General features: G+C 40.8%; 2 protein-coding genes across 8 annotated transcripts in view; one reads left to right on the top strand and one right to left on the bottom strand.

Moving 5' to 3' along the window:
- Positions 1-26,872, top strand: part of LRCH1 (leucine rich repeats and calponin homology domain containing 1) — a 272,083-nt gene that overhangs the window by 237,985 nt on the left and 7,226 nt on the right. Inside the window, exon 23 of one of the 2 annotated variants that reach the window (XR_007356703.2) lies at positions 6,175-6,386. The exons of the other annotated variant lie outside the window; for it this stretch is intronic. The gene's annotated coding sequence lies outside the window, so the exon portion shown is untranslated. Of the gene's footprint in view, positions 1-6,174; positions 6,387-26,872 lie in introns of those variants that run through there. 2 annotated transcript variants of the gene reach the window in all.
- On the bottom strand, positions 1,157-26,844 carry ESD (esterase D). Of its 6 annotated transcripts, none has more exons than XM_075128551.1 (10): positions 26,822-26,843; positions 21,554-21,593; positions 20,379-20,454; positions 19,061-19,149; positions 14,670-14,768; positions 7,613-7,737; positions 6,793-6,912; positions 4,115-4,213; positions 2,325-2,492; positions 1,157-1,398 (listed from the first exon to the last, which is right to left on the bottom strand). In XM_075128551.1, exons 3-10 carry the CDS (start codon positions 20,444-20,446, stop codon positions 1,318-1,320), a joined length of 849 nt encoding a protein of 282 aa, XP_074984652.1. In that variant the 5' UTR covers positions 20,447-20,454; positions 21,554-21,593; positions 26,822-26,843; the 3' UTR covers positions 1,157-1,317. The 6 variants fall into 6 exon arrangements, with proteins under 6 accessions (XP_074984652.1, XP_048706401.2, XP_074984648.1 ...); XM_048850444.2 differs by lacking the exon at positions 26,822-26,843 and adding an exon at positions 26,108-26,249; XM_075128547.1 differs by lacking the exon at positions 26,822-26,843 and adding an exon at positions 24,508-24,652.

Genomic DNA, 26,872 nt, shown 5'->3' with positions numbered 1-26,872 from the left:
TACATGGGGATGTTATCTGATTACAAACTGGAGATGGTCCGTAAGCTCTATTAAGATGTGGTCCACAGTTAAGTTTGAGAACCTGTGGCAGCAAGTATTTTCAGGGACTTGCCATAGGTAAAATAATTCTCCCCCCAAAGCTGTTGTATAGCAGTAGAGCTATTACTCCAGCTCCAGGCTGAAACAGCTGGTACCACTATTGGAAGAGGGAAGAGAAGGACTGGCTGTTGGATCCACATAGTGCACAGAAAGCTCTTGCGTGATGAACAGCCAAAGTAGGTTGGCTAAATCCTGTCCCCTCACAGTTAAGTGGAGACATGTTAACTTAGGGGAAACACTAAAATCCTAGTGAAGAGTAGGCTGACTGTATTCCTCCCCCAACATACAAATTAGCAGGCAGAGTTACACACCATGGGGAATCATTTTAAATCTGGTACAACAGGGTCAGATTCAGCTACCTTTACTCACGTAAAACAGTCCTGTCCTGTCCCCCCGGCTGCCCTTTCTCCTCAGATAGTAAAGTAATAAAAGGTGGCAGAGTCTGCTCTCCAATGCTCTTGATGTTAGGCAAAGAAACCATCCCACTGCTTATCCATCCCTCAAACTAATTTATTCCTCTCTAAGAAGAATCTCTAGCCTTTCCCCAGAAACTTACTTGGTGGCAAACTTAAGTCATAAAAAGGATGAACTGCTCCCTTTAATACCTGATTTCAGGTAGCTGCCTTCAGACTGTGTTACAGAAGCCTCTTCCTTTCACACTCCCAGTTACAGGTTCAATGTTAACAAGGGGGGAATGGTTGATCACAATGCAGCATAAGTTTGTTTGCATTTTCCATCAACAGCTGCAGATTTTGGCCTGGAAATACACTTCAATAGGCAGGAGAAAAACACTTCAGTGTAAATCCATTTAATTTACTATTGTTTTCAGCCCTGTATTCAAAATTGTCCAGTTATTCTGTTCAGTGCTGAATGAGTGACAAATGGAAAGTTAGCGTGTTACTAGTTTTCCTGCTGCAGTCTGCACCGTCTTGAGACCACTGACACATTCTATGTCAATATGCTGTTTAAAAACAAAAAATTAAATGATCATATCTATTCTGAGCCATACCCTCAGAATGCTTTTCCCAGTATGGTTAAAAAATTTTCAAAGCAGATGAACACATTCAAAATATTTATTTTCAAGTACACAGAGAATTAAGGATTTTTTAGCAGTACTATCAGCATGACTCCATTTTTATAGGCACTAATTCAGCAAGTGATTTTTGTTAACATTTGTTTATGTATTGACTTGTACTGGGCAAAAGAGACTCCTACGGTTCAAGCATTGAGGTATTTTGCATGGTGTCTGATGTGATCATTAACAAAGGTTGCGATGAAGAAGTAGCTGTGATCGTAGCCCTAGCAAAGAGAAAAACAGATTCAACAATTCAAGATACTTAAACTCTGTATTTTCGAGCATTGTTAATGATGGCTCATTCAATGGCGGTCTGCTTATTTAAAGAAGGCAGTAAGGAGGTTGTTTCAGATTTATGCAAACCTGGGCTAGCCCTAGGAGGCTCCATGAACTGGCTGTGTACTAGGCCGTCCTATCCCGATGAAGATGGGCACACTCCATAAAGAAAGGGAGGGGAAACAGTAAATACATCTGCTGTGCAGGTGGCAGCTATCTTGGAACGACATGGCAGATAGGATGGAGTCACTTCAGAAACCCTGAAGAATTTCAGGCTACTGCTACTCTGTGCTATAAAGCTACAGGAAAGGGAGGGTTCTTTCTTTGCCTCCTGACTGATCCTGTCAGCCAAAACCAACAATGTACCACTTTGCTGATACACATCATATATAAACACCACTACGCTGTTTAAATGTATATGGATGATAAATCAGATAAGAGTACACTTTCTTCATGATACTTTTGCGATGGGTTACTACAATACTATATTAAAAACAGAGCAAGATACTTATCCTCCTCAGCATGTCGCCACTAGGTTGGATTGCATTCTGAACACCCTATAATGTTTAAGCTAAAAATCAGCTCCCCCTGTAGGGGTCAAATGTAATTAAATTAGTGGGGTCTAGTGGATACACCACTGCGCTGAGTCAAGAGAGCTTCTCTCTGTTCTCACCCCTGCCATTGATCTGCTGTGACACCTTGGGCAAATCACTTTACCTTTCTGTACCCTTTGCCTGTCTTGTCTATTTCAGGTCTGGGACTGTCTCTGGCTAGCTACTCCACCTTTTAGGCACACAGAGTCAACCCAGTAATTATGGGATGGATACATCAGACATCCCTCTCCCCCCAAAAAAGGGTACTTTTTGGTACTTGCCTGTTGCAATCTAAAGACTACAGGGATTTTCCGCTCTGTGCAGGCAGCAATGAAGTTGTCCGGCAGTAACTGCCCTGCTGAAAGGAACTGGTCATCTTTGCCTTGATCAATTAAGATGTCGAGATGGGAGTCTGGATAAGACTTCACAAGATGGGTAGCATCATATGCCTATAGAAATAAAATGAAACTAATGAAAAGTGTAACAAAATTTTTGAAAGTGTAGTTCTATGCTTAGTCACTATACTACCAAATTGGGTTAGAATTATTGTTTAGGAAGGATAGGGACATGTAATGCAACAAACTGGGGTTTAAGACAATGTCTACACTAAAACTAAAAATACTCCATAGTTTGGACAGCCTTTTAGTAAGTTCAAAGTTAGGGTGCTCAGGCCAAAACCTTAAATCTATCTCACTGACTCTAATCCTGTTCCATAGGTATCAATGCCCATAGTATTTAATCATGATTAAAGAACTGAACATTTTGCCAGCCTGCTCCTACAGAACTCAGACTTACCAATCTCTGACCAACAAGTCTTTCCTCTTTTGCCTGCCACTATAAGAAGAAATTCCTCTGTGCACAGAGAATACAGGAATCTACATTCGGAGTATGTCAACTCCTGCAAGTGAATTTAGCTCAGGCATACCATGCTAGCTTAGTCTAATTAGTACAGGAAACCATAGCAGCGTAGATGTGGTGGCATGGCCTTCAGCATGGGCGAGCAGCCAGCATACAAGGCCTCTAGGTGGCCTAGCTACGTATTCTGGTTGCTAGCCTGTCCTGAAGCCCATGCCACCACATCTACACTGCTATAGTTACCTCTGCTAGCTCAATTAAAGCTAGCCTACCCATGTTATAATCACCCCTTCACTTGTAGTGTAGACATATCTTAAGGGGCGCCATCGGAGCATTTCATCACCCTAAAAAGGGGATCCGATTTTCATCTGTTCAATGTTTTCAGGAAGTAGACAAAGAGCCAGTGCTTACTCATATTTCTACTTATCTCACAATTTAAAATCTTCAGAAGCGAGGAGAGAATATACTGTCTCTATGTGGTAATAACAGCCTCCCATTAAAGTATGTTTTTTGTAGAGTGCCAGTCAGCAGTATGATGGTGATCAGGATCCACACAAGAAGAACCAGGAGTACTTGTGGCACCTTAGAGACTAACATTTATTTGAGCGTAAGCTTTCGTGGGCTAAAACCCACTTCATCGGCTGTATGTAGCGGAAAAACAAACACACACACACACACACCCACAATGAAAAAATGTGTGTTGCCATACACACTATAATGAGAGTGATCAATTAAGGTGAGCTATCAGCAGGAGGAGAAAAAAAACCTTTTGTAGTGATAATCAGGATTATCAAAAGGTGTTTTTCTCCTGCTGATAGTAGCTCACCTTAATTGATCACTCTCTTTATAGTGTGTATGGCAACATGCATTTTTTCATGTTCTCTGTGTGTGTATGTGTATATATCTTCCTACTGTATTTTCCACTGCATGCATCTGATGAAGTGGGTTTTAGCCCACGAAAGCTTACGCTCAAATAAATTTGTTAGTCTCTAAGGTGCCACAAGTCTTCCTTTTCTTTTTGCTGATACAGACTAACACGGCTACCACTCCACCAGTATCCACACACTTACTGTACAGCAGGATTCAATGTTTGGTGATGGGATGACATGGTGTTACTCAAACAGAAGCAATCACTTCATGTTTTGCTTCCTTACTACACAGTGCAGTCACAATCAATTTTACCATTCATGAAATGACTGGACTCTCCCACACATACCTCCCATTTCATTAGATCTGATCCCAGATATCCACCAAAGGCTTTCTTCCCCCAGGGACACTGAACTGGGTTGCAGATAGGAGCAAATGCGGATACAGACTGTTTAGAAACACAAACATATGGATTAAGAAAAGTCATTTTGATAAGCAAGATGTGAGCGGAAAGCGTGTTCAAAAGCCATTCTGCCCAAAGTTACAATTGTAGCACACTGGGGAAGCAAGTGCTCTATTCTCACTTTTAGACAGCATTCATTCTCAGTCTTGTGATATAATTAGAAGATTTTTTTTGGGGGGGGGGGAGGGGGGGTATAAAGGAACACAACCCACAAGTAAGTGCTCAAAGACACCACAAAAAGGGACAAGGTACAATTAGCTCCCCTCCACACACACAAGAAACTAATGGCTCTCATCTAACAATAGAGTTAAATGATTTGCTAGCCAAAAATGCAAGGGGTTACTTTGGATTTTGAAATCTCTAAAGCCATAAAATGGGGGCATTTATTGAAGATGCCAAGGAAGACAACAGCTTAAAAATTCTATGAATTGTAATGTGCATGTTTTGGGAATTAACGCAATACAAACTTTCAGCCATTTTATAATAATCTTAAGAACATAAGAATGACCATAACAGGTGAGACCAATGATCTGTCTATCTGGCCCAGTATCCTGTCTTTGACAGTGGCCAGTGCCAGATGCTTCACAGGAAATGAACAATCCTCAAGTGATGCATTCCCAGCTTCTGACAAACAGAGGCTAGAGACACTTCAGAGCATGGTTTTACATCTCCACCCATCCTGGCTTATAGTCAATGATGGACCTATCCATCCATCCATGAATGTATCTAGTTCTTTTTCTAACCCTTTTTGGAATCTTACAGTTCTAAGGCTTTAAATTCCTCTGGAATTTCTCCTTAATCAGCTGTTGCAAAGAAATCTCTTTCTTCCCAAGATCATACACTCTGAAATTTAATTTTTGTTGACAGAAGATAGAAATAATTTAGTAATATGAAAGATTAAAGTTATTTTTCTGAGAGGAGATTCTGTATTTTCTTTAAATTGGCCCTTTGCCATGCTTTCAAAATTTTTGTTTAAGGGAAACTTTATAAATCAGAGATATGAAACGATTCTCTTCCTCATTATTTGAATTATTTTAAAATTAAATATATTTAAGATTTTGATTATGTTTTATCCTTGTTTCAGTTAAGACTAAGAAGAGGATGAACTGAGATGTATTATTTTGGTGATAGCTACAGCCAATCTATTCAGCTGTGAATTTTATACTAATTTATTCTCTTGATGTATGAGCTAAGCATCGTGGCCTTCTTTGCATACATGAATTATGGTCTCTTGCACATGATTCCGAATGTGGTCTTGTAAAGACAAGCTACTGAAGCTCTAAATGAGCAGGCATGTCACGATTTTGCATAGCAACATGAAAAAGGTCACATGGTGGGGGGGAGGGGGTAGAGAACATCCTCTAAAGATGAATTTTTAAATTTCACATCTCGTACTTAGGCCTCCATCAGCTTTGTCATCACATAGTCTATTAAAAATAACAGAATGCAGTACTCCTAATACTCAGTCCAATACTACCATCGAGCCTCACACAATTATATGTACCACTAGGCACACTAAATCCTCAAAAAAAAAAATTCTGAATCTATGGGACTTAAGGTCAACGGTGACAAAACTAAAGTTATATGTGCCTCCTATGAAATGGAAATGAACAATCTGCCAATGCTACATGTAGATAGTAATGATTGAATAGTTTTATCTATTTGGTAGTCGGTTGACAGCAGGAGATTCTGTAACCAAAGATGTCATGTCAGATCGGTCTTGCATCAACTGCATTTCAGCATCCTCAAAAGACACTGTTTGGGTGGTGGGATGTATTTGTGACAACTAAGATACGAGTGTTCAGTGTGGTGGTGATGACTAGCCTGTTACATAGAGCAGAAACAAGGCCATTAAAACAGCTGAGGACAGAAAACTAAACAGTTTTCCATGTCAAAAGTAATGGTGTATTCTTAACATCTGTTGGTTTGATTTTGTCACAAATGAGGAGGTACTTGGATGATTCTGGCAAGTTACAGTCCTGCCCAGATGAAAACAAGATGACTGCAATGATGGGATCCTATCCAACGGGCAGAAAATGGTACGTTTCTATAGAAGATTTACAGACCTGAGGTAAAAGGAAAGAGCATGAGATCGGCCACAAATGAGATTGGAAGATGTGATTTTTGAGGGATTTAAGAAGCCCAAATCCTCCTGTGCTGGTTCATGATGAAAGAAGACAACTTGCAAGAGACTGTTCAAGATGGAAGTCCATTCTAGGTGATGCCACAGCTACACCACAGCCACGTAAACACGCTGCTGCTGAACTACAATAGTCTGGATAGAATAGCAATAAGACTAATATTCTCCACTGGAGAGGATATTTAACTCAGTTTTTAACTTTTTTAATTCTGTAGTTGGTATTTCACCAATGTCAAATACTAATACATTTTACAGTAAGTAGCATTCAGTACTAGGCAGTGCTAGTACCAAGTACCAGTAGGCTATTAAGATTATAAATAACTTTAAACTCTCTGTTGTTGCAACCTTTAGTATTAAAGTTAACTTGAATTTGATTTTTAAAACTATTTTTCTCTGGAAGATTGTATAAAACTTAGTATCTTACTTTGTATTTTCCAGGATTCTTCAAAGCAAGGATAAGAGCACCATGGCCCCCCATTGAGTGCCCAAAAATAGACATCCTTTCTGAGTCAGCTGGAAAATTGGCTTTTATTAATTTAGGCAGCTGAAAAAAATCAAGTGTGACAGGAAAAAAAAAGGAAGACTTTAATATGTTTAGACTTCGAGAGTCATGCAACTTAATGTGATCTACGATTGTGTTTTAATCCAGATAAAATGTACAAGGTTGTTCTGTACTTGTGGTTAAGTTAACAGTTGAGGTCACAGTCTGAAAACTATCTCAACTACTGAATATCACTAAAGACAAAAAGAAACATTTCAAACATCTGTAGACATTTCATGGTCTACAAGATGTTAATCAACTAGACATATTACTGCAATACATTTATGTAAATGTACATGTATAACAAGATTGAGGGTTCATTATAACCCTGTTCTCATTTTAACTAAATCCCTAAATGTGTTCTCACAAAATAAGCAGAATGACAACTTGTTCTGGAGAGGCCTTTTGTATTTCATGTCCCTGTCAACATTAGTTTTTAATCTGGACCACTCACGGTCCAAATTGACAGATTTATATGTATTGTTATTCATCATCATAATAGATTTGCTCAAGCATTCTATTTTGAAAATGACGACATTTGACTGCTAATGAAAATGGTCTAATTTTGATATGCATGACAAGCAGCCATCTCACTACAATAGTCCAATTAAGAGGAGATCAGTCCCTCTAATCAAGGCAAAACAATGAGATTGAATTTCATACCTTTAGTAACATTAACTTAATTAGAAAAAAAAAAACACACCTCATCCTTTATGTACGAGTACATTCTATAGTTGGTTTTCCATGGTTCTTCAGTGGCGTCTACATAAAAACCAGCACCTGTGCCAAAATCCCAGCTCTCATCTTCTCCTTCAATATTGCAGCCACCTATCAAGTAAAAGTGATTCTGTGTTTATTGTCCCATCTTTATCAGATGTTTGATATCAGGATATTGTTTTCCAGGATATAAACCACACCCTTCTAGATGGATCTGGATAAATTTAACCTCTGTGCCTCAGTTTCCCAAAAACTGTAGAATGAGGATGATGTTTAAGCCATAATACCGTGGTATTGAGGGTTAATACATTAATGTTTCCAAAATGTTTTAAGAGCTACAAGTAACTAGAAAGTGCAAAGTATTCATAGTTTTCACTTTTCTTCATCCCTTCAATCGCAAAATTTATCTCTGATGTACAATCAGATATTAATTTAACTGAACTTACTACACTATGAATTTCTTATCAAATAAATCAGGGATATGTTAGAAAATCCAGTCTACCCTCCTGGCAGTACAAGATACCCTATACTACTGTATATCTTTGATTGCTTTGTCCAGTCTAGTTTTGAATTATTCAAACGATATGCTCCACTTCTTCCCCTGGGAGTTTCCAGTCTAGTAAATCTCACCATCAGGAACATCTTCAGTATGACAGGTTTATATTAATTCTTAATTCACTTTTTCTCTGTTTCATGTCAATAATAAATTAGAACCCCAAATAAAACTTAAGTCATTCCTCTTTTGACTAACTGTAGACATATCCTCCTTCACCAAGACTATACTTTCGGTACTTAATTTTTATATGTTTCCCTTAAATTCAATCCATCCAGCCATCTCTTATCCCTCTTCAGTTTGCCCATGATTTGACAATAGAATCAAATGAAGTAAAAATCTTAAATGAATCAAACAGTACCACAGAATCTTTATGGATAGTAATTCCATGCTCTAATAATAAGAATATAGCAGTAGGGATATATTACCAACCACCTGACCAGGATGGTAATAAGTGACTGAAATGTTCAGGGAGATTAAAAAGGCTATTAAAATAAAAAACTCAATAATAGGGGATTTCAACTATCCCCATATTGACTGGGTACATGGCACCTCAGGACAGGATGCATAGATAAAGTTTCTTGAGACTTTAAATGACTGCTTCTTGGAGCAGCCAGTCCTGGAACCCACAAGAGAAGAGGCAATTCTTCATTTAGTCCTAAGTGGAGCTCAAGATCTGGTCCAAGAGGTGAATATAGCTGGATCACTTGGTAATAGTGACCATAATATTATTAAATTTAACTTTCCTGTGGCAGGGAAAACACCACAGCAGCCCAACACTCTAGCATTTAGTTTCAGAAAGGGGAACTACACAAAATGAGGAGATTAGTTAATCAGAAATTAAAAGGTATAGCGCCAAAAGGGAAATCCCTGCAAGCGGCATGGAAACTTTTTAAAGACACCATCATAGAGACTCACCTTAAATGTATACCCCAAAATAAAAAACATAGTAAGAAAACCAAAAGAACCCCCAAAAGAAAAACCAAAACCAAAAAAGAGCCACCATGGCTAAGCAACATAGTTAAAGAAGCAGTGAGGCAAAAAAGCATCCTTTAAAAAGTAGAAGTTAAATCCTAGTGAGGAAAATAGAAAGGAGCATTAACTCTGGCAAATTAAATGTAAACATAGAATTAGGAAGGCCAAAAAAGAATTTAAAGAATAGCTAGCCAAAGACTCAAAAAGGAATAGAAAAAAAAAATTTAAGTACATCAGAAGCAGGAAGCCTGCTAAACAACCAGTGGGGCCTCTGGACAATTGAGATGCTAAAGGAGGATGTGAGGGAGATTCCCAAACCTGAGCCATTCTTTTCAGGTGACAAATATGAAGAACTGTCCCAGATTGAGGTGTCATTAGAGAAGGTTTTGGAACAAACTGATAAATTACAGGGAGTCCTCGGACTTACGACACCTGACTTACATCGGAGGCCACTTATGATGCTTTTCAACTGACTGCCCGTTTCACCCCTACGATGCTCGATTTGCATGAAGTTCACTTGAAATCACCTCTTGGTTGCATTATACTGGCATGGAGCTGGAAAGGGGTCACTTCTGATTGGCTTCGAGGCAGCCGGGTAGCTTGTTGTCTGGTAGGGTTGCTGCTTGTTTTTGATTGGCTCTCGGCCCCAGGCTCAGTCAATCAGAAAACTTGAACAGTGATTGGCTATGGCTCAGCCTGTGTGCCATTCTCCCTGGCTTTTTGAGCCTTTGTTGCTAGCATTCTGAGCAGCATATGTGAGTTTATATGTTTATTTGAATGCTGATTACCAAATACACAATGTACAGTAAGTACATTGATGTTCCAACATTAGTCATCTAGAAGTCATTTAGTACAAAAATCTGGGTTATTGTGGTGAAAATAGTGTATCAAGCCTTGGTTCAGGAACCAATCCCCCCTTCATAGCATTGATTCCTATGGGAAAAGTGGTTTCGACTTATAACGCAACTCTGAGGAACGAATTGTGTCATAAGTCTGAGGACTCCCTGTATACAGTAATAAGTCACCAGGATCAGGTGGTATTCACCCAAGAGTTCTGAAGGAACTAATAACTGTAGTCTGTAACCTATCATTTAAATCAGCTTCTGTACCACATGATTGGAGGCTAGCTAATGTGACGCCAATTTTTAAAAAGGGCTCCAGAGGTGATCCCAGCAATTGCAGGCCAGTAAGCCTGACTTCAGTACCAGGCAAACTGGTTGAAATTATAGTAAAAAACAAAACTGTCAGACACTTAGATGAACATAATTTATCAGGGAAGAGTCAACATGGTTTTTGTAAGGGGAAATCATGCCTCACCAATCTACTAGAATTCTCTGAAAGGGCCAACAAGCATGTGGACAAGGGGGATCCAGTAGATATAGCGTACTTAGATTTTCAGAAAGCCTTTGACAAGGTCCCTCACCAAAGGCTCTTAAGTAAACTGTCATGGGATAAGAGGGAAGGTCCTCTCATGGACTGGTAACCGGTAAAAAGATAGGAAACAAGGAGTAGGAATAAATGGTCAGTTTTCAGAATGGAGAGAGGTAAATAGTGGTGTACCCCAGGGGTCTGTACTGGACCCAGTCCTATTCAATATATTCATAAATGATCTGGAAAAAGGGGTAAACAGTGAGATGGTAAAATTTGCAGAGGATAAAAAATTGCTCAAGATAGTTAAGTCCCAGACAGACTGTGAAGAGCTAAAAAAGGATCTCTCAAAACTGGTGATTGGGCAACAAAATGGCAAATGAAATTCAATGTGGATCAATGCAAAGTAATGCACATTGGAAAATATAATCCCAACTCTACATATAAAATAATGGGGTCTAAATTGGCTGTTACCACTCAAGAAAGAGATCTTGCAGTCATTGTGAATAGTTCTCTGAAAACATCCACTCAATGTACAGCAGTAGTCAAAAAAGCGAACAGAATGTTGGGAATCATTAAGAAAGGGATACATAATAAGACAGAAAATATCATATTGCCCTTATATAAATCCATGGTATGCCCACATCTTGAATACTGCGTGTAGACATGGTCACCCCATCTCAAAAAAGATATATCGGAATTGGAAAAGGTTCAGAAAAGGGCAACAAAAATTATTAGGAGTATGGAACAGCTGTCATATGAGGAGAGATTAATAAGACTGGGACTTTTCAGCTAGGAAAAGAGACGACTAAGGGGGCATATGATAGGAGATCTAGCAAATTATGACTGGTGTGGAGAAAGTAAATAAAGAAGTGTTATTTACCCCTTCTCATAACACAAGAACTAGGAGGTCACCAAATGAAATTAATAGGCAGCAGGTTTAAAACAAACAAAAGGAAGTATGGAAGTGTGGAACTCCTTGCCAGAGGATGTTGTGAAGGCCAAGACTATAACAGGGTTAAAAAAAGAACTAGATAAGTTCATGGAGGATAGGTCCATCAATGGCTATTAGCCAGGATGGACAGGGTTGGTGTCCCTAGCCTCTGTTTGCCAGAAGTTGGGAATGGGTGACAGATCACCTGGGGATTGCCTGTTCTGTTCATTCACTCTGGGGCACCTGGCATTGGCCACTGTCGGAAGACAGGATACTGGGCTAGATGGACACTTATGTTCTTAATAGCGGGTCCCAGAACTATTCTTCTTAGCATATGCATAACGTGCCTCCAGGTGGCATGTGAGCAGGATCCATCACTGAATTTGGTCCGCTGAGAACTGAATGTAGTATTTAAGGCCACTAGCACAGGGACCATTACTTTCTTCCTTGATAACATGCCCCTGTTTACTAACACCAAAATTACAAGGGACTTTTTTGCTGTCATATTAAATTGCAAACTCTTATCTAATTTGACACAACTGGTAGAACAATTTTTGAGTACACACCTGCCTCCTTATCACAGACTGAGCCTGGGGCTTTTAAGAGGATCAAAGTTCAGCTTACTCCTGTGACACAGACTCTGCCAAAAACTGAGGGATTCTGGAACTTGTAGCCTAGGAATCATAGGAACTGTAGGCTGTGAATCAAGTATGCTGGGTATAAAAGGGTTGGTTGCCTCTGTCTGAGACAGATGGTAGGACTTGCTGTGAATCTTTCTGTTAAGCATGATAATCTTACTAAAGGAAAGAGCTTAAGGAAAAAAGGTGGAAAAGCAGCCTGGGAAGAAGACTCAGAGGAGATGAACAAAGGACTGTTTGGGACACTCCATGAAGAGGGGCAAATGCCTGCAGTAAAGGGAAGAAATGTTCACTTATATCCTCATGAAGAGGCTTTAAAACCACATAAACAGGAAAACATGAAACACATCTGTTTACCAAGACAAGAGTTTTTCATTCAGCTGGAGGGCTAAACCACCAAGAGGGGAAATTGAGGGACCAGACAAATCTGATGACAAAAAGGTAAGCTGCACTGTCACAGTGCTATAACTTGATTCTCCCTCTCTTCTTGGCTTGTAAGTTTATTCATCTGTTGCATTTTGTCCAACTCTTAGATAATGAGCTCTCTAGGGCAGAGACTGTCTTGATTGTGTTTGTTTGTACAGTGCTTGGAAGAACAGGGCCCTGACTCCTAACTCTATTTCTTAGACACTATCACAGTAGAAGTGATAACTGTTTAATACTGCTAAGTCTCTTCGCTTCCCAGCTGTTTTGTTTCCAGGAGAGTTTCTACTGGGCAAGCACTTTACAGACACCTGCACATGCAAACACCACTCTGAATATTTTCTCCACACTATGTTCAGACCACCTACTTTAAATATGTGATTACAGTTAGTCTGCTGTAAACTCAGTGTTCCAGATAACAAAGATGTTAGAGATTTGGACCCTGTGAACAGAGACTGTCTGGAACACAATGGACATAAGAGATGCACTAGAAAATCCATTAACACAGCGGAGCTTGCAGTCATCTGCTTTGATTTATTCCAGTTACGGCAAGTTACAAAGACAGGAGAGAGGCCAAGAGGTTAGTGCAAAAGAGAACGTATGATAGCACAAAAGCAGGTAGCACAAAAGCAAGTCCACGCACCCAAGGGCAGCTACAGCCCAAAACCCTTAATCTGATGTTCTTTGAATGACATAATGAAGATCTGGCCATCCCTACTCCGCACTACATAATAGCTATGAATACATGTCACAATAATGCTTGTTTCAATATACTTTTTGTATATGAATTAAAAATACACTAAACACAGGAAGACATCAGGTCCCAAGATAAAATATGGAAGAATATATGTTGCTCCCCTAGCAGTTCATTAAAATATTTTGCAGTAATTTTTCTTAGTACCAAAAAAAGAGATTAAAGTATAGAACTTCCAGAAAGTTGAAATTCTGTCCTTAAATCATTGTTGTGATCAAGGGCTCCCAAATATTCAATGATCTTACATACTATGTCCAGGGAACTGGAATACCTAGCCAAGACGAATAATTTGTAGAAGGAACTTGTTAGGGGGTCGTTTTGGGGGAATTAAATCAAGCATTTCTGTTGAGATTTGATGCCATCAAATACTGGAAAATATCAGAAAGGCCCCTCAAATATGTACAGCGTAAGTATCACTGTAGCAGAAGAAAATACCAAGTACATTCAGAAAGCTGTTGTGTAATTTACAGAACTCTCCAGGTAACTATGACGAAGATGGTTACAGAATTCCCCCTTTTCAGGTTCCCCAATTTCTATACTCATCAATGCCTTGTACAGGGAACATATGTGCGCTTTTTTTAAACTGTTGTTTTAGCTCTATAAGTACTGAGTACAGTAAATATTAAAAGGCTCTGAAAAATCATGCAACACAGTGAAAACAAAACACTAGCTCCATGTTCCAACAGGGTTCCATGGATGATGTAAGGTACTAGCATAGTATATACACCAGTGATACTCAGATCTCTGTGATTCAAGAGCCAAATTAGCAATCAACACTACCCATCAGAGCCACAGTGCTGTGAATTCATAGTTTCGTTTACTATTTATATTATATATAAATTCTCACAGCGAAAGGACTATTATTTTATCAACTACAATTGGTTAATATCATAGTAAAAGCATCCTGCTTGGTTAATAACTTAGATTAGTTAATAATTAAATCACACAGTGTTTTAGTTTCATGTACTGCAAAGAGACACATTAAAGAACCACTTGCAGCTCTTGAGCCTCAGTCTGAGTATCAGCAGTATACACCAAGATGTCACATGGAGTGTAAGCCAGGGACTTTGGAGAACCAGGAAAAAACATGGATGGGAACGAGAGTCCTACATTGCCCATGTGTGACCTGAACTGCCCCCTTATCTTAATTTTAGGGCATTTGTATTAAAATGGCTTTACTAGTGGAGTTCTAAAGTTACAATTCATTTAGTATATATTAAACAAATAATCTAGCAAATTGGTATAAATTATAGAACCTACAGATAGAACGACATTCCAAATTCAGATACAATTACACCAATATATTTAGTAGTAACATGAATCATTCTATTCTTTGGAGATAAGCAGCAGTAAACGTTTATATGCTGAAGGCTCATCATGTAACCTGAAAACACTTACGTGGGCTGGTATCTGGTGCAACTACAATGAGGCCATGTTCAGCTGCAGCTTGATGAAAACCAGATTTGGTAATAAAGTTTTGTTCCGTGCAAGTTAATCCTAGAGATAAAAATATGACTGGTTATGTACTACTCTCAGCATTCCAGCTTCCAACATATACTAGAAAAGTTTAAAAATAAAATGGGATTCATGCCTTAAGCATGAATGTAATTGTTAACTGTCCATAGAAACAGACTCAGTTACATTTTCACAGAAAAAAAGATTTGATCGTACTAAGTTTTTCATTTCCCACTTGTATCAACAACCATTCCTTTTAAAGATCTTTGGGATTTTGTCCATGTTTAGGTATTGACCATAATTAGGTCACTGAACATTTCATCCACAGAGCCACACAAGTGCTTGTTCATTTACCATAAGCAGAGTTCTCAAATACTGCATATGATATCATTTGAGAAGATATTAGTGACAAATAAAGTCCTATATTTCATTAGTTAGCAGCTATAATAAGCATAGTGGATCCCTATATTTCAGGATCCATAGCAATCTGTGCTTATGTCAGAGCAGGTTTGAGACTGAAGTCAAATTACAAGTCTGTGACAATTTAGACTAGTATTTTAAGGATTCTTCACAGTGCCATGTAGGAAGAGTTACAGATTGTAGTTTTAACCTTCACCTGTGGTGAGTTTTAGATAGTTTCAACTGATTGTCTTATTAGCAAAGGCAGCTTGCTTGTAATTATTTATTTTACTGTAAGTGCTGTATAAGAGTTGTGGTACCTCCTCAGACAATTTATTCTAACCTACTCCAATATTAAATGTTAACATTCTTATGCAATCTGTCATCATTCGACATGCACAACACTCAATTATAATGAGAGTCAAGTACAGGTTAGCACTTAGAATCACACCTCTACTGGCCTATTCTACCCTTGTATTTCCCCTAGCTTTAATGTAATTGTAACTGCCTCTAATTTTAGTGACTTATGCTTGTACACTGAATGGAGTCATTTACTAATTTTGCCAACCATCAATAATATAAATTAGCTATTTTTTGATAATTCATACAAAATAGTAACAGTTAAAGAAGGTAAGTAGGGAAAAATATCAACAGTAACATAAGTAAACTTTACCATAGCTACATGTATCAGATTAATGGTAAAATTACAATAGGCTGCAAAACATTGCTTTCAACAATTACCTGCTTAAATTGGTACAGCATATATTACAGGGGTGGGCAAACTACGGCCCACAGGCCGCATCCGGCCCTTCAGATGTTTTAATCTGGCTTGCCCCTCTCCACGCGTGACATGGCTCCCAGAAGCAGTAGCATGTCCCCGCTCCGGCTCCTATGCCTAGGGGCAGACAGGGGGAACCACACACTGCCCCTGCCCCAAGCACTGTCCCCACAGCTCCCATTGGCCACCCTCCGAAACCTCGGTCCCACCCTCCGGCACCCCAGAGCCCACCCGCCAGATGGAGCCCTCACCCCCCTGTACCCCAACTCTCTGCCCCAGCCCAGAGCCCCCTCCCACAACCTGAATTCCTCATTTCTGCCCCCCTGCCTCGAACCTGCACCCCAGCCAGAGCCCTCCCCCTCACCCCAACCCCCAATTTCATGAGCATTCATGGCCCGCCATACAATTTCCATACCCAGATGTGGCTCTCAGCCAAAAAGTTTGCCCACCCCTGATATATTAGGACAAGGTTTTCAGTTTTGTTTTTTAACTAAATTCTTCTACATCTTATATAGAGACACAATGTACCTCTCGCAAAATCCATATTTCAAACTTGGTCTGATTTGTTAATACAATCAAACTGGTTTCATAGATTCATAGATATTTAGGTCAGAAGGGACCATTATGATCATCTAGTCTGACCTCCTGCACAACGCAGGCCACAGAATTTCACCCACCACTCCTACCAAAAAAAAAAAAAAAAACCTCACACCTATATCTGTGCTATTGAAGACCTCAAATCGTAGTTTAAAGACTTCAAGGAGCCGACAATCCTCCAGCAAGTGACCCGTGCCCCATGCTACAGAGGAAGGCGAAAAACCTCCAGGGCCTCTTCCAATCTGCCCTGGAGGAAAATTCCTTCCCGACCCCAAATATGGCGATCAGCTGAAGTCTGAGCATATGGGCAAGATTCATCAGCCAGATACTACAGAAAATTCTTTCCTGGGTAACTCGGATCTCACCCCACCTAATAGCCCATCACAGGCCATTTGGCCTATTTACCGTGAATGTTTAATTACTAAAACCATGTTATCCCATCATACCATCTCCTCCATAAACTTATCGAGTTTAATCTTAAAGCCAGATAGATCTTTTGCCCCCACTGCTTCCCTTGGAAGGCTATTCCAAAACTTCACTCCTCTGATGGTTAAAAACCTTCGTCTAATTTCTAGTCTAAATTTCCTAGTGGCCAGTTTATATCCATTTGTTCTTGTGTCCACACTGGTACTGAGCTTAAATAATTCCTCTCCCTCTCCGGTATTTATCCCTCTGATATATTTATAGAGAGCAATCATATCTCCCCTCAACCTTCTTTTAGTTAGGCTAAACAAGCCAAGCTCCCCGAGTCTCCTTTCATAAGACAAGTTTTCCATTCCTCGGATCATCCTAATAGCCCTTCTCTGTACCTGTTCCAGTTTGAATTCATCCTTCTTAAACATGGGAGACCAGAACTGCACACAGTATTCCAGGTGAGGTCTCACCAGTGCCTTATATAACGGTACTAAAACCTCCTTATCCCTACTGGAAATACCTCTCCTGATGCATCCTGGTAATCTGTTAAAATTTGTTTTAGAACTGTAATGTCATTCTTCCACTGTCATCCACGCATTAACATTTTACAGTATATCCAGTCCCTGATGAGATCTAAATAGCACCATATCCTAAAGCATGGATATAGGATGAAACAATTTTCATATAGCAAATTTACTTAAATAGGACACAGTTTTCCTGGTTGTGGATTCCACCCTACTTGTTTAGTTCTGATCATTTTTTCTTCCAAAAACAGGTTCAGAGAGGAAAATATCTATTGAGCATGCAAACACCAGCTTATCACAAGCTGTTTAGGCGCTGCTTTTTATTAGTCACACAAAATATCCTAAATCTATTTGAAGATTTAGTCAATGTGAGCTAAAGGCCCACTAACAATATATAGATTCTAGATTTTTTTGCATGTACAGAGCCAGATCCTTCAAGGTGCTCTGCACTGCTCCAGCAGCACAGAAAAAAAAAAAAAAAGCCATAAATCTGGCAGCCTGCCCCCCCTAAGGCTGGCTGATTCATGTGCTAGCACAATACCACATTGCAGGGGAGTGTTTAAACCCAAATAAAAGCAGTCTTCAATGTAGGGTTGCCAGGCGTCCAGTTTTCGACCAGAACGCCCAGTTGAAAAGGGACCCTGGCAGCTCCGGTCAGCACCACTTACCGGGACATTAGAAGTGTGGTCAGTGGCACAACGGGGCTAAAGGCAGGCTCCCTGCCTGCCCTGGCTCTGCACAGCTCCCGGAAGCCGCCGGCATTTCCCTGCGGCCTCTAGGTGCAGGGGCATTCAGGGAAACTCCACACGCTGTCCCCACTTCCAGAGCCGGCTCCACAGCTCCCACTGGCCGGGAACCACGGCCAATTGGAGCTGTGGGGGTAACGCCTGCGGGTGTGGGAAGCGCACACCACGCAGAACTGCCTAGCCATGGCTCCAACTAGGGGCCAGACATGCTGGCTGCTTCTGGGAGCAGCACAGAGGCAGAGCAGGCAGGAAGCCTGCCTTAGCCCCGCTACACCAGCAACCGGGAGCTGCCTGAGGTAAGCGCCACCTAGCCAGAGCTCACATCCCAAACCGCCTCCTCCACCCCAACCCCCTGCCCCAGGTCAGAACCCCCTCCCACACCTTAACTCCCTCCCTGAGCCCGTATTCGGCACCCCAGCCCTAAGCCCTGTCCCGTAGACGGAACCTCGCACCTCAACTCCCTCCCAGAGCCTGCACCCAGCACCCTTTCCCACACTCCAAACCCCTCAGCCCCAGCCTGGAGCCCCCTCCTGTACCCCAAACCCCACATCCCCGGCCCCACCCCAGAGCCCACATCCCCTACCACACTCCAATCTCCTGCCCCAGCCCAGTGAAAGTGAGTGACAGTGGGGGAGAGCAAGCAATTGAGGGAAGGGGTCTGGAGAGAGTGGGGGGCGTGGCCTCAGAGAAGAGCCAGAGAAGGGGGCATGGCCTCCGGGAAGGGGCAGGGGAAGAGTGTTCGGTTTTGTGCAATTAGCAAGTTGGCAACCCTACTTTAATGAAATGAATTTATCTCCTTTTTCACATACTGTAAATTTTGGGTCTTAAATTAACCTAATAGTGTCTTTTAAAAATACTGAAGTTCACATTACTTACCTGAGAGCCAGTACAGCACAGGACACTTCCCAATTTCTGCTTTTGGTGGCAAATAGATTCCAAACCTCATTTTGCATTTTAACTCTATACTGTAGCAACAAAATACATTTGATTAACAGTATCTAACAGACAGGCCCAGGACAATCACCAAAAAAAAGAAGGACCACTGTCTAGAGTTTATCTATGCATTTCTAGATTACTAATCAGAATATCTAGACCTGGCCATTATTGATTCAATGGATAATAGTATTTTAAGAGTGCAAGTGAAATAAGTATGAAGTGGATAACAATATAAAATAAGCCACAACATTAGCCTATTAAGTAACAACGACTGCATTTCTACTATGTTTTAAATACAATTAAAAAAAGAAAGAAAAATAAACCAAATCCTTACAGTCTGGCTGGTAGGGAATATTTTGAAAATTAGCATTGGAATTCAAGACCTAACAACGTTTAACCTAACTCTTGTCTGTTAAATTGGAGACAATTTAAGAACATCTACAGATAGCTCACATAATTTGCAGTGAAGTACATATAGAAGCAAAAAAGTCAAGTTGTTTCAGTCTCCCAGACTGATACACTAATCAACTGCCCAATTTTTATTAAATGTTAAAACTGCCAATAGAAAGCATTTTTTCTTCAGAAACTACTTTCTTTAGATGCAGTACTATATAAAGGAATATATATATTCTAATTCAAAAGATGGACAAGCACCTAATTAATATTGTAATGCATGAAATAGAGTATAATTCAAATGTCACAAGCAAACAGGCTGAAAAGACATACATAAGCAACTGGAGTCTGAAAGAGTATCTCCCCTTCACAGCAAAGAATTGCTGATTTATGGGTAATGGGTGTCTTTTAGAGACCAGAAATGAAAACTACATGCTTATATATAGTTGTATAGCTAATTCCTCCTCACAAAATGAAAAGATTGTTTCTACTTCTATTTTACTTTGTTTGATGCTTCTGGTCATGTGAATAAAACACTTACTGTTTCATTCACATGGAGTTAATATATATTCATATCTCCATATTGTAAATACAACAGCCTACGATGATGAGACCAATTCTCAGGACATAGTAAATTTACTATTAATGTTTTCCCTCTGCAGAACTTAGTAATACGTGTTTAAAAATGAAGAATAAAGCAACTAGTAAACTGAAGACATAATATAAAAATGAATCTACTAACACACTAATATTAGTATCAAGGAAATGCATATTTTGTCTTTTTCTTTTGACTATGGCAATATTGGAAGTAATATGATACAGCTCTCCCTGTGCTAAAATTTTAGGTTGCCTTTGTAATGTTTACCTGTCATGTTCAAACACCTTCTGGAAACCCTCAAAGCATTTGTTGCTGGAAATCTGTTTCAGTGCCATAATCTCAACTGTTAAAAAAACAAAAAGCAAAAAAAAAACCACACTATCAATTTGTAGCCTCTTCACTTAACATTACAATTTCTCAGCACAGAGTATCTCCAACAGGTTTTTAAAAAACAGGAAACAAAAAACAAGAACTTTGAATGGCCATTTTTTTCAGGTGACTACAGTACAGCTGACTTTTACAAAGAAGTTACCTTCCAGTTACACAAATTCTTTCCATATTTCAGAAACAAAATTTCAGTTGCCTTACATGAAAATTTCAAATTTAACAATTGTGGTCTATAATAGGGTACCAAATCTGTGGCTGTTTGCCAACTGTGGGGGGGAGGGTAACTTTTAAGAGAGGAGAGAACAGCAGTGGTGTGAAGGGAACGGGATCAAGTTACCAAGACACCTCCTCAAATTCTCTTTTGTGGTACACAGGTTTGAATATCTTTTTGTCATATGAAGTCATTCCACCTCTGGCAATCTATAGTCTTTTATTCTCCAGCATCTACTCCTACATTACACATTTAAAATGAATTTACATTTAAAACCTACAGTTTGGGGATCAGTGTGTTATTCTGCCTTTGCAAACAGTACTTTCCAAGCCTGGCAAGGAACAGAACAGAAATTATCCTATCCTTTGCCTTCGTTTTGTTCATAAATTAATTTTAGAAGTATATGTTTTCTCACCATACTCTCTGTGCTTGGGAATTTTAACTCCTTAATAAACACTTACTAACCAAATACCTTCACTTTTGCTAGTGAATAGAACCTTTTAAACTATCGACATCAGCATCTTGAAGAAACTGGTGCTGACACTTATATCTTTATATGAAGACAATAAGAGCATGACTATATATTTGGGCCCTAATTCAATTACAATTTTACTGTTACTCATGTAACTTCCCTGGACTATGATGGTATTACACTAGCATAAAACTGGAGAAACACAGATCCTTAGGATCTACAGGCAAGGTCTTTAGAAAGCTCCAAATCTTTTTACGTTTATTCTCAAAACTACTTATTATACAATTACATTTGCTACTCCTAGATTGTCAACATTAACATTAGTTTGTATTTTAGGGCTTTACTGTACAATATCAGAGGATTCCATCTTACCAGGTTGACTTCTCTCGTTCTTTATACAAAAATAAGGAACCTGGCAAATACAAAAAACATACTTTTGCAATCTTCTCTGGAAAAGTAGGTACCGTTCAAACATATTAAAATATTTCTGCTGAAACACTTGCAATAATAAACACACCTGCAGTGAACAGGGAGATGACCTAGAAGAACTAAGAGATTCACTCTCTACATTCTAAGATTCCAAAAACAACATTTCTCTTATAAAGAATCCCACTGCTACTAAGCTGATGTCATCCTGAGAAGTCCAATGCATTTGTAGCTTCTTCCAATTTCACACTGTGGCCTTCATGCATTTCCTCTGCATTTCCTTTTACCTTTCTCTCTTCCTGCCAACTTTTTCTACACAAAAATATTTTTATAATATTTTTTTATTCTCCTCTTTAAAACTTTTTTGAGCAGACAAAACAGTTAGATCACATGCATTTCTGCTTGAGACTCTACACCAGCTTTATATGGTTTAATCAAAATTTTCTGAAGTGATTGGAAGACGTTAGATGAGCAGTGCTGTACAACATAACCACATGGTTTTGGTTTATAACAGTTAAAAGTTAACTGGTACCTCAGGCTGAACTGAGGGCCTCTTACAAAGCCCTAAGAATCCATAGCTCCATCATACTCGTTTTACCCTATCCTTTAAAAGAAACCCTCATTGACTGATACACAGCATCTTAAATACCCATGGTACTATCAAATAATAAGTCAGTGTCAAAAGAAAACAGGGCCCCACCTCTAAGGGTTTACAATCTAAAGGTACAATCAAAGAATACCAGACAAAACCAAACAGAGAATCCAGCATGGCCATTTCATGTTAAACAATTAAATGAACAGTTCGGTTTTCAGTAGCTTCTTGAAGATGTTTTTTTCAGCTTTGTCTATTTAAACACAGTACGAGCAGCCAGGAAATTTAGTTCTAATCCAAGCTCTGTCACTTGTTTGCTTGTGTTCTATATTTCCTGTATTCATCTATTGTCTCTTGCCTTATAAGACAACTGTAAATTTCTGAGGAAAAAGGTTGTCTTTTTTATATGGTTGTACAGCAACTTACCACAGTGTCTATGACCAGGGCCCTAAGTACTACCACGACACAAATAATAAATATATCTACCAGCCATACATTTACCATGCAATTTTTTTAAAAAGCTGCAGAAAGTTAAAAAGTACTATCCTACTGTTATAAAATATTAGCCTGATGTAGTTTTCTGTCTTACTGTGAAACCCCATCATAACGGAAATTTGTCTTCCCCTCCCTGACTTGCTAAGTAACATCGCCAATTAATTTTGATGCCTATTACTTCCTTTTCTGCTCGTTCTGAAACCATACATTTAAATTCTAACCAAATGTTTTGGGTTTAGCCATGAAAATACCAACAAAAATGCAGCTGTCTTTAGGAACTTTTAAAAACTATAAATCCCAGGAGAAAATTATTACATTTAACTTAAGAGCTTCTAAATAAAGCCATATGATATACTGTACATTAGAAGAGCTTCAGTTAAATATTCTTTTATCAGCAAAGACACAATGGATGTTTCTTGTTGCCTTGGGGTTGTTAGATTTTTAATCCAATTTCAGTATTAAATGTAAATGGTAGTATTTATGTTTACCTGCTCTACCTACTGTACTTTTGTTCAAGCCCAAAATGTGATAAATTAAAAGATATAATCCTGCAGAAGAATCAATGTTTGTAACAGAACAATTCCACAGCTATGCAAATCTTTACACTATATTATATTCATTATATATATACACACACAAAATTAATATTTCCCTATGGTCATGTCTAATTTTTTTTTTCTATAATCACATTGAAATTTGATTATATCAATGCCAATTCACATAACAAAAATCAAGCTACTGATTTAAAGGTCCAATTTTTCAAATCCAGGTGCCTAAAACTAAGCTCCTAAATTCATACTCTGACACAAAGCTTTGAAAGCTTTGGTCAAAAAGAACTATATGCAGTAGACCAAATTCATTTTTGTTGTAACTTCAGTGAAGTCAATGTGTTTTCAATATGCTGAAAAAGGCAACTAAAAGGAAAGGAAATTTAACAGATTAAGTTTTTGTAGAAGTAGGATCACCAATGGAATGCAATCAGGCAAATGCAATTTTAGTCTGGTAGGGAATTCTTTCTGATCCTCAATGAGCTCTATATATCTACAGAGTAATCTCATTGCTTAAAAGTGAGGCAAAACAAAGCAGAGAATATACTGCAGGAAACAATTCAACACCTGTAGGGGAATTTACCAGTTAACACAATACTGGTTTGTCTACACCTAACTTCTGATAAGTTTTAATAGTATGCCCTGTTGTTGTAGCCATGTAGGTCCCAGAATACTAGAGAGAAAAGGTGGGTGAGGTAATATCTTTTATTGGACCAACTTCTGTTCGTGAGAAACACAAGCTTTTGAGCTACGCAGCTCAGATCTGAAGAATAGCGCTGTGTAGCTCAAAAGATTGTCTCTCTCACCAAAAGAAGTTGATCCAATAAAAGATATTACCTCACCTACCTTATCTAAGTTTTAACAGTAGGAGATATACCATTCAAAAACAGTTGTTTGATTCTGAAATGGGAGGGAGGCCCTGAAGTGTTTTCAAATGGTAGACTTGGCAACTGGAAGGAGAGATGGAAGGGAAGGCAAGCCAGGAACCTTCAGCGGTGCAGATAAGAAACTGCCAGGGCCTACAGTAGCATTACTTGCTGTCAGATAAGAGGAAGAGATTAATTTTGGAAGTGTTGAAGCAAAGAAGCTCAAAGTGCCTGGGTGATCACTCCCTCTACTTTGAGAGGGACTGCATTTGTCTCTACCATGAGAGCTATCGCACAGAAGATTTCCTTGACGCTCTGTTAATATCCTTTACCATCAGACTGGAACTTTTTGTAAATACAGGAGTCAGGCAAGGCGATTCCAAGGAGTTCCCCATTTACCTTTTCTTTATTGTTCATTAATGTATATGTTTTATCATATCTCCTTCCTCAAATAAACTATCCAATCTTCAAAGTTTCTCTTCACATGGGACATTCCATGCCCTTGATCCAGGCTTCTCTGAATGTCCTCTAGTTCTGCAGCAGCCTTTAGAGATAGGGTGACCAATACTGTACACAGTACAGACCACACCACGGATTGTATAAGTAGGGGCATAGCGAGCAGATCGAGGGACGTGATCGTTCCCCTCTATTCGACATTGGTGAGGCCTCATCTGGAGTACTGTGTCCAGTTTTGGGCCCCACACTTCAAGAAGGATGTGGATAATTTGGAGAGAGTCCAGCGAAGGGCAACAAAAATGATTAGGGGTCTGGAACATATGAGTTATGAGGAGAGGCTGAGGGAGCTGGGATTGTTTAGCCTGCAGAAGAGAAGAATGAGGGGGGATTTGATAGCTGTTTTCAACTACCTGAAAGGGGGTTCCAAAGAGGATGGCTCTAGACTGTTCTCAATGGTATCAGATGACAGAACGAGGAGTAATGGTCTCAAGTTACAGTGGGGGAGGTTTAGATTGGATATTAGGAAAAACTTTTTCACTATGAGGGTGGTGAAACACTGGAATGCGTTACCTAGGGAGGTGGTAGAATCTCCTTCCTTAGAGGTTTTTAAGGTCAGGCTTGACAAAGCCCTGGCTGGGATGATTTAACTGGGAATTGGTCCTGCTTTGAGCAGGGGGTTGGACTAGATGACCTTCTGGGGTCCCTTCCAACCCTTATATTCTATGATTCTATGATATATGGGCATTAGAATATTCTCTGTATTATTCTCCATTCCTCCCCATCACATCATCTTGTTTGCTATTCTGACTGCAGATGCGCACTGAGCGGGGGGGTTTTTATGGGGTGGTCTACAATGATCATAGAATCATAGAATATCAGGGTTGGAAGGGACCTGAGAAGGTCATCTAGACCAACCCCCTGCTCAAAGCAGGGAACAGGGAGACTTGGGTGAAGTCACTGCTTCGCTCCCCCACCCAGCACAGAGCAATAGGCTGGTATCTCATTACAACCCCCCTCCCCCATACTAATTTGCAAGCTTTGCCTGCACAATTTGATTTCTTTCTGCAAGACTCGTGCAACCGATAACACAGGGCCCCGCTGCCCGGACTAAAGCTGGGTGACCGTGAACAAGCGTCAACCCAGGGGCGACGCGGCTCCCGTTGGGACGAAGCGATGCGAGGCTGGAGAGGGACAACCTGGCGCTGGTTCGGCGCCGCTTCCCGCGCGGCCCGGGCGAAGTTCAGCCCGGGTCCGTCTACGCGTTACCGGCCGCCCCAGGCGGGGGCTCCACGGTTAAGCGGAGCCGCGCTACTGACCCCGCCATCCCGGCTGCGCTCAGCGAGGCGGGGCCTGGCCACGGCTCCGCTCGCGGGGACGGTGAGCGCCTCCGGGGCCTGCCGCCTGAGCCCGCCGCTGCCGCCTTCCCGGGGCCTCCCCCGGCAGCGCCGCTCCCCCCCTTCCCCGGGGCACCGGCAGAGCGAGCGCGGCGGCCCGGCACCGCACCCCAGCGGGAGCGGCGTGACCAGCCCGCGCCGCCGCTTACCTCGGGCGCAGGCGGGGGGTCGGAGGCGCTGGCGGGACGCGCTGCCGGAGCCGCTGAAAGCGCGGAGGGCGGCTCTTAACATGGCGCCGCCCCGACTGCCGCCTACAACGCCGCCCCGCGGCCACCGCCGGAGACCTGCCTCCTCAGCCACTGCCACCGCCCCGGCCTCCCCGCCACTTCCAGGGCTGCCTCCCCCAACAGTGTCCACATCCCGGGGACACCGCCCCGCCCCTTCCAGGGCTGCCACCTCCCCCAGTGCCAACACCCCCTCCCTTCCAGGACTACGCCCCCCCCCCCCCCCCCCCGCAGTGTCCACATCCCACCTCCCCACTGCCTCTTCCAGGACTGCCTGCCTGCTCCCAGCAATGTCACTGCCTTGTCCCCCCCGCATCTCCACCAGAGCGCCAGGGGTGCTTCCCTTACCCCCGCCAACAGTGTCACTGCCCCCTCCACGGCTTCCCTTCCCCCTCCACATACTCCCTGTCACCACTCCCTCCATGTTACCCGGGGTTCTTTCAGCCCAAAGCTCTTGGTAACTTTTACTCTGTGCGAGGTGGTGTCCGGAAGTAAATCAGGGAGCCGACCGATAGATGGCTGGCACAAACAGCACAACACAAGAGTGCTTTCACTTAAAGCTAAACTTTACTTAGTCTCAAGCACTTATACACACGTCCGCAAGAGGTTAGTAAAACACCCCCAACCCTTGATAATTACCAAAGCTGAGTGTGGCTCTCGAGTGGCACAGCGGCAGCCCGTCTGCTGCTG

Source organism: Caretta caretta, chromosome 1, assembly GCF_965140235.1.
Source record: "Caretta caretta isolate rCarCar2 chromosome 1, rCarCar1.hap1, whole genome shotgun sequence".
Taxonomy (NCBI): domain Eukaryota; kingdom Metazoa; phylum Chordata; order Testudines; family Cheloniidae; genus Caretta; species Caretta caretta.
Note: the sequence above shows the minus strand (reverse complement) of the source record. Positions and strands in the feature narration are given on the sequence as shown.